This window comes from Pyrus communis, chromosome 10, assembly GCF_041283825.1.
Source record: "Pyrus communis isolate YQ-2024b chromosome 10, ASM4128382v1, whole genome shotgun sequence".
NCBI lineage: Eukaryota > Viridiplantae > Streptophyta > Magnoliopsida > Rosales > Rosaceae > Pyrus > Pyrus communis.
In genome coordinates, this window is record NC_142574.1 from 2,459,907 (window position 1) to 2,468,230 (window position 8,324).

The window sequence follows — 8,324 nt, forward strand, 5'->3', positions numbered from 1 at the left end:
ATACATTCTACATACAGAAGATCATAGATTTTTTGTCACATCCCGACCTGGGCCCCTACCACATCCCGGGCTCGACTACACTGTAACACGATATTGTTCGCTTTGAGTTTGTCACATCCCGACCTGGGCCCCTACCACATCCCGGGCTCGACTCCACTGTAACACGATATTGTTCGCTTTGAGCCTCGACCACGCCCTCACAGTTTTGTTTCTGGGAACTCACACGAGAACTTCTCAGTAGGTCACCCATCTTGGGATTGCTCTCGCCCGAACTCGCTTAACTTCAAAGTTCCGATGAACTCCAAGGCCAGTGAGCTCCCAAAATACCTCGTGCTAGGTAGAGATGAGAATATACATATAAGGTTTATAGGATCCTCACCCCTGAGCGATGTGGGATTTTACAATCCACCCCCCTTAGGGGTCCGACGTCCTCGTCGGCACACTTCCGACCAGGGATTGGCTCTGATACCAAATTGTCACATCCCGACCCAGGCCCCCACCACATCCCTGGCTTGACTCCATCGTAGCATGATATTGTCCGCTTTGTGCCCCGACCACGCCCTCACAATTTTGTTTCTGGGAACTCACACGAAAACTTCCCAGTGGGTCACCCATCCTGGGATTGTTCTCGCCCGAACTCGCTTAACTTCAAAGTTCCGATGAACTCTGAAACCAGTTCCAAAAGGTCTTGTGCTAGGTAGAGATAGGAATATAGGAATATACATATAAGGCTTACAGGATACTCACCCCTGGGCAATGTGGGATCTTACATTTTCTCTATCTACATGCAAAAAAAAAAAATTAGATGGAGATACACAAAAGATTACGAAAGGTTGGGGTTATTTACGTACAAAAAATATTAGAGAATATTGTTTCATTTACATTGATAAAACATGACAAAAGTTGTTGCTGGAACACCAGAAACTTCCCAGCAGTACTCTCATTGCCAAGAAAACAGCCTAGGCAAGGGAAAAAAAAATTAATTATTAAAATACATGCAATGAGTTTTGATATTAACAGAATTATATTGTATAAAAAATAAGGATAAAGTATGGTTACTTCGTGTTTTATTTGGTGGAAAGAAATCTGGTTTTCTATCAGTTGGAGGGGACTTTTTTTTTTCCAGCAATTTGATTACTTTGTACCTACCCTCCTTCCTATCACAACAAATAGTTCATGCTTTCGAAAGAAATAAGTTTGTGCAGTGTAAAAAGTACTACCGAAGTTCTGATCAAGTATGTTCGTACGAAAGACATTGGGTAAATTACACAAAATTAATTTAAATATAAGTCCAACTACAATTTTATACCTCATGTTTTAAATATTGCAAAGTCATACCCTAATTTATGAATTTGTTGCAATGTCAGACTTCCGTCAAAATTTCTGTCCAATTGACTGTTAAATAATGACGTGACAGAAGCGGAACCTACTATTTCCCCTATAAGAATAAAAATTTGATTTTTATTTAACAATATATGCTTCTTGTCTTCTGTTTTTCTCAACTCTCATTGTCTCCTTAGTCTCTCCACTCTAACTTGCAAATAAACAATGGCACTGTGGCTACTCTTCTCCTAACGAGCTTCATTTTTGCTGCTCTTCACATCTCTTCAAATCTAGATATCGAACCTCTCCTATCATTCAACCGAGTCTCCCGACTCATCCTCGAGAACTGTTAAACAAGAGTCCAATATAGATTAGAACTATTTGTTCTCAGTTATAATCAATCATTGTTGATATGTATTATCGTATACTTCAGATATAGATGGAAACCTTTATTTCCACTCTTTGTAATCTTAATTGTAGAGCCTAAAATAATCCCAAAACTTTTAGAGACGACACGTAGACTTTTATTCAAGAAAGATAAGATTGCCCTCGATAAATGGGCAGACTTCTCAAATTCTCCCACACACAGCTCGCACCCCTGGAGGTCTCAGCAGTTGAATACAACTGCCTAGAGCTCACCTGCCCTTGCCAAGGAATTAAAGATAAGGATTAATACCCAAATCCTATCTTTAATACATTCCTAATTGAAGATTGACTTCAATCAAGTAAGTAATCCTAATTTAAATAAAGTAGGGATAATTACTCCATTATCTCAAGATATTATTTCCTATTAAATATCTTGAGAATATTTAGAGAATATCACTCCATTAAACACTATATGTCCAGCCCTAACCCTATAAATACCACATATTCTACCTAAATTTGAGGGCTTTTGCAACCCTAAAAAGCCTAAACACTTTACTCTCTCAGAGAAACTAACTTAAGCATCGGAGATCCGTTGACCTAACCCCCCCCCCCCCAACCTCGTGGGCGTGTGAAGCTTAGGTCTCTAATCAAAGGTGTTGATTGTTTTGTAGGTGCATTTTCATCAAGATTGAAGACGACAGAAATTTACATTGACAAATTAGTGCTTTCATTGAGAGCTGATTCAAAATACTCGAAGAAGCCTCTCGGATTTGTTTCTTGAATTTTTTTGTTACATTGAATTTCTCACACATCGTATCAATTAATTTTTCCAAGAAAAGTTTCTTGATCAATCCCTAGAGAAAGGATACAATGGTAGGAAATTCAGAAACTGTGACAAACGGAACCTCCTATGTGCAAGGATTTGGACCAGAGAGTGGAGACGAGGACATAGCCCTATGACAGAGGTTCTCAATGCTAAACACAACGACAGGAGGAGCCTCACCGCCGCGGCTGCACCACCACCGCCACCACCGTAACTCAGCAGCCATAGCAAGGCCGCAAGGCCATGGCACCACTCCCACCATTGCTGCCTTTGCAGCACATGGACCAAAACCTTAGGCATGAAGCCCAGGTCCATTTCCAAGCGCATGGGCAGGAGGCCCAAAACTTGGTAGTTGCCATACCAGGCCCAAGCCAAGAGGCACAACCCATTGCAGTAGTAGACCTTACGGCGTAGCATGCCCAAACTCGAGCCCAGAACATGGCAGCTGCTGCAGCCAGGTAGCTCAACCGGCCCAAGCCCAAGCCACACAGCCAGCAGGCCGAGATGTGGTAGCCTAACATCTATAAGGACCCATGGCCATGCAGATTCAAGGAAAGTAGACACTAGCCCCACGCGCCCCACGACCCGCTCCGACGACCTAGCCTGTGGCCCAATCCATACCAAGGCCACCTCCAGCGTTCTAGATTCCGACCATTGGTCCCGCAATCGATTTAGGGTTACTTACATCCCACTTTTCTACAGGAATGCCGGCTTTGGGCTCAAGCTTTGTACCTGCAGTCCACTATAATTCTGCCACACATGGAGACACCCATAATCCAAGTTTTTCCAATCCAAATGGCGAGCACCAGCTGCCCAAGCAGGTCACCAACTTGACGAACGCCCTCACGCTGCAGACCACCTTGGTGAACCAACTCCTCGAGCGTATTGAGACATAACGTGGCTTAGATGAGGTATCCCAAAGCAGGACAAAGGCAAAAGAACATCACTCATTCCAGAGACGTCCTAGCAACGAACAGCTTAACCCGCCACAAACCGTGCATTTGGGTAGTGTGCACTCTCGTTTGGGCCCTCGGGGAAACGTCTTATCCTGCCTAAATGCACAGAGAATCATTCATTCCCAACTAGGCTCATGAGTTAGTGTACATTCGAGGTTAGGTCCACACTTCGGTGAGTACTCACAAGGAAATCCTCCTACGAGGCAACGGAATAGGCAGCCGTATGACGACCAAAAGAGAGCACGAGAGCAATCCAGCTTGAGTTCCACTGGCAACCCTTGCTAAGCGAGACGGCGAGTAGCACAACATGAACCACGTACACTGTAATGGCAGCATAGACGAGCAGGACATGCTGAAAAGCAACGTAGACTAGCAGGTCAACACCGGGGGCAGCTGGAGGCTCCACTGCCCCACCCGGAAAAAATCCAGAAGGAAGTACAAAGGCTCGTAGAAGAGCAGTTGCGCGAATTCTAGCGCATTGACACTACCGACGATGCCTTCTGTAGAGACATGGGTAACCTGGGCAAGTCACCCTTTACAAACTAGATCGAGCAGACGGAGCCACCATGAAAATTCAACCCTCTATATTTCACCCCGTTTAGGGAAGATGAAGATCTGGACACGCACTTGATGCACTACTGAAGTGACATGACCCTCTACGCCAACAATGACTCTCTCATGTGCAAGATCTTTGCCATGCCGCTCCAACACGAGGCACAAGACCGGTTCCACACCTTGCCGCCATGTTCAATTTGGAACTTCAGCAAACTTTCCTTGATTTTCACTAAAGAATATTCGTCCTACCGCTTAATTAAAAAAAAGTTTGACCACCTCTTCAACATGAATAAGGACCCGAATGAGTCACTCTGCACTTAGGTTAAGAGATTCAAGGCAGAGAAGGCAAAAATTGCCGAATATGATGACAAAATTGGATTTTCTGATACTCAATTGGTGTCATAACTCTAATCTTCACTAGCCAGGTCAGCCTAATATCCCGTTGTGAGGAGATGGGTCGCTGACAATCATGAAGGTTTGCGATGAGACATTCAATGGGCTGATTACATCGAGTGTGATAGTGCAAATCATAGTTGAGGTGAGTCCATTGAATCCGGTCAAGACCTCTATTTTGCGTTTGATCGGGCTTTCCAGGCCCATCTTTTGGATGACTGACAATTGTAGGATGTTGACTGAGTTGCCGTTGTCCGCCATGATTCTATCAACGATGGTGTGGACCAGTTGTACAGAAATCACCAGGGCGTCGTCATGGGGAAAGTCTACTCCCTCAGAGTCCTGCTCGATGAAGCCGACGATTGGTCCAGGTATAGTATCTATGGCTTGAACCTGATTGACCAATTTCGCCTGCTAGATCTTATTTTTGTGGAGTTATTGGTGGCTCCCAGATGCTCGGGTTCGACAAATATTGCATTGATTCAGATTGTCTTAGCTGGGGGTTTGGCATCGGCATCTGCTTCTTGCCTTGGATGGGCAGCTGGTCTGTTGACATATTGGTCGCAGTTGCCTTCTTTCACAAGTTGCTCAAGGTACCTTTTCCATGTGGTGCAATCATTGGTTGTGTGTTTAGGACTTCTGTGGATTGCGCAGTATTTAGTCTGGTCCATCTTAGAGGTGTCGCCCCTTAAAGGTGGCGGCGGCTTAAACCATGGCTTGTCCTTGAGGTCGTTAGGGATTTGGCTGATTAGAACTGAGAACTTGGTGCATCTTGGGCGCTGTGCCTCCCTTTATTAGGGACCGGTCCTTACGTTTGTCTCCTGGCTGGCATGCTCGGTATTGATCTAGCGATAGCTTGTCACAAGCTGCACGTCAATTCGGCTACCAAACCAGTGATCTAGAAAAGATGACATTTCGCACCCAAACGAGTAGCGATTATTGAGGCAGAAATCAACAGGTTGCTGAAGACTGGATTCATTAAGGAAGCAACACACTCAGCATGGTTGGCCAACGTCGTGCTAATGATGACAAAAATAGAAGGGCAAATGGAGAATCTGCGTGGATTACACCAACCTCAATAAAGCATGCCTAAAAGACAATTACATGGTTCCCCGAATCGACCTACTCGTTGACTCGACATATGGGAAACAATTGCTCAGCTTCTTGGACGTGTACTCAGGCTACAATCAGATTACCATGCACAAACCTGACAAAGAAAATACCGCACTTGTGATTGAGCGAGGCACATACTGTTATAAGGTCAGGCCATTTGGCCTCAAAAATGCAGGAGCAACCTACCAACGACTTGTAAACACGATGTTCAAGAAGCAGATCTAAGTCACCATAGAAGTCTACGTCGACAACATCATGGCTAAAGGCAAACAGCGGTCAGACCACATTCGCAACTTGGCAGAAACTTTTGTCATTCTCTAAGGATACAACATGAAGCTCAACCCAGCCAAATGCATATTTGGCATCTCCTCAGGCCGATTCTTAGGGTACCTTGTAACCCAACGAGGAATCGAGGCACATCAAAGGCAGGTCAAAGTGATCTTGGACATGAAATCGCCCACAACTCTGAAGGAGATCCAAAGTCTGACCGGGCGAGCAGTCGCACTCAATCGTTTCTTTTAGCGATCCACCGATCGATTTAAGCCCTTCTTCAAGGCAATCAAAAAGACGCAGAAGGACAAGTGGGACGATGAGTGCGAGAAAGCATTTAGGGACCTAAAGCGGTACCTAACATCACATCCACTACTATCCAAACCAGAAACAATGGAGAACCTATACATCTATCTAGTGGTATTGGAAGTAGCAGTAAGCTCTGCTTACATACGAAAAGAGATGGGGGCCTAACTGCCTGTATTCTACACATCCAAAGCTCTCATCGATGCAAAAACCAGATAACCAAAGATTGAAAATCTAATTTTGGCACTTGTTGTTGCAGCTTGGAAGCTCAAACTCTACTTTCAAAGGCATCTGATCATTGTCATGACCCAGTACCCACTGCGACTAGTTTTGCACAGTCCAAATGCTTCTCAACGAGTGATGAAGTGGGTGTTGGAACTTGGTCAATATGGTCTAGCATACCAACCCCGCACGATGATAAAGGCCCAAGCATTGACGGACTTCATAGCAGAATTCACCCCAAGCCTGAAGGATGCAGCAACACAGCCTGAAAGGGGCCCCGAAGGAAGACGAGCTCTCCATAGCTATACCAGCCCCACCTGATGGAGATTTTTGGCATTTGCAAGTCGATGGATCATCCAACCATCGAAGATCAGAGGCAAGCCTAGTTCTTACAACCTAGACGGCTCGATGCTCGAGCAGGCGATCACTCTAAACTTCAAAGCATCAAACAATGAAGCGGAGTATGAAGCCCTACTAGCATGTTTCCGATTGGCAAAAGACTTAACGGTAAACATAGCAAAACACCAACCATACCTAAAGGGAGTACGCAGTAAAGCATCCAAGGATGGCCTGATACCTCGAAAAGGTACGAGAGTAGCCAACGATGTTCCAGGCGTACATACTCACTCAGGTTCCACGAGCAGAAAATGCCCACGCAGACGTACTAGCAAGCCTAGGCTCTATGCTAAACCATCAACTCAGGCACTCTATTCTAGTCGAGTACTTGGAAAAGCCAAGCATAGATGAGGAACCAGCAGTTGATGTGGCTCATATCAGCACAATCCTGAGTTGGCAAGAACCCATCATTGACTACATAGTCAATGGAATGCTCTAGATGAAGGCAACACGTTACTACATGTGGAATGGCATGCTCGTTCCAAGATAATTCTCAAGACCGCATCTCCGCTGCCTATAGCTTCCTAACGACCTAAAGATTGTTAGCTCAATCCATGAATGCGTCCGTGGAAACCACTTTGGAAGTCACTCCCTGGCACAAAAAACTTTTTACGCTGGCTATTACTGGCCAACCATGCATCATCTGCCGCTTTAGCATCCTACACTCCATCGTCACCGACAATGGTCCACAGTTCATGGGCAAAGACTTGGTGAAGTTCTTCGAAAAATATGAAATTAAGTAACACATGTCCATGCCCCGATATCCACATGGCAACAAGCAGGCCGAGGTGTCCAACAAGACCATCCTCGATTGCCTCAAGAAGACCCTCTCAGACAAGAAAGACAAGTGGCCAGAGGAGCTCATCGGTGTTCTATGGACATATCCCACCACCAAAAGACGAGCAACAGGCAAAACTTCATTCTCCCTAGCTTATGGCTCAGAGGCGATCATTCCTCCCAACGTCGCAATGCCAATAGTCAGCATTGTACTACCGAACTTCGAGCAAAACAAGAAGGAGATGGCCACCAACTTAGTCCTAGTAGAAGGAAAGAGTGAGAAGGTTGTCACCCACATTGTGGCCTATCAGTAACATCTCTTCTCCAGTTACAGCAAAAGGGAAAAAATTCGACAGTTCCAACCAGGAGACTTAGTCCTCAGAAAAGCCTTCATCACCGCCTGATGGGAAGGCTCCAAAAATATGGCTCCCATATGGGAAGGTTCGTATAAAATCAGCCGAGTAGGCGGAAAGGCAGCTACACCCTCACCATTATAAGCGATAAAAAGAAATTGACAAGCAGTGGAATGACTACAACCTGAGGAAGTACTACGGGTGACCTCCTATCATTCCTTGGACCTTGTTCAAGACATATATATATATATATATATATATATAAAGGATTTGAAGACTCAAGTAGCTCGTCGAACAAGACCTCATATGCCAAGGATTATCAGTTGTTATGACATTACTGCCTATGAGTAAAGTTAATAAAAGCCTCTATTCTCAATGAAGATTAAAGGAATTATTCGCAAACCTGGGCTAAATGCATAAACAAACTAGCCAAGTCTTGCGATAAGCAGAACATACCTGCTACCTGGCAGA

At 44.9% G+C, this 8,324-nt stretch overlaps 1 protein-coding gene across 1 annotated transcript; it reads left to right on the forward strand.

The window, feature by feature from the left end:
- Positions 1-7,469: 7,469 nt before the first annotated feature.
- On the forward strand, positions 7,470-7,814 carry LOC137727624 (uncharacterized). The gene has a single exon (XM_068466448.2). The coding sequence runs from the start codon at positions 7,470-7,472 to the stop codon at positions 7,812-7,814; it is 345 nt and encodes a 114-aa protein (XP_068322549.2).
- The last annotated feature ends 510 nt before the right edge of the window (positions 7,815-8,324 follow it).

What these genes read in the sequence shown, in the direction of transcription:
- LOC137727624 (XM_068466448.2), top strand. Translation starts at nt 7,470, where the DNA reads ATGTCCATGCCCCGATATCCACATGGCAACAAGCAGGCCGAGGTGTCC.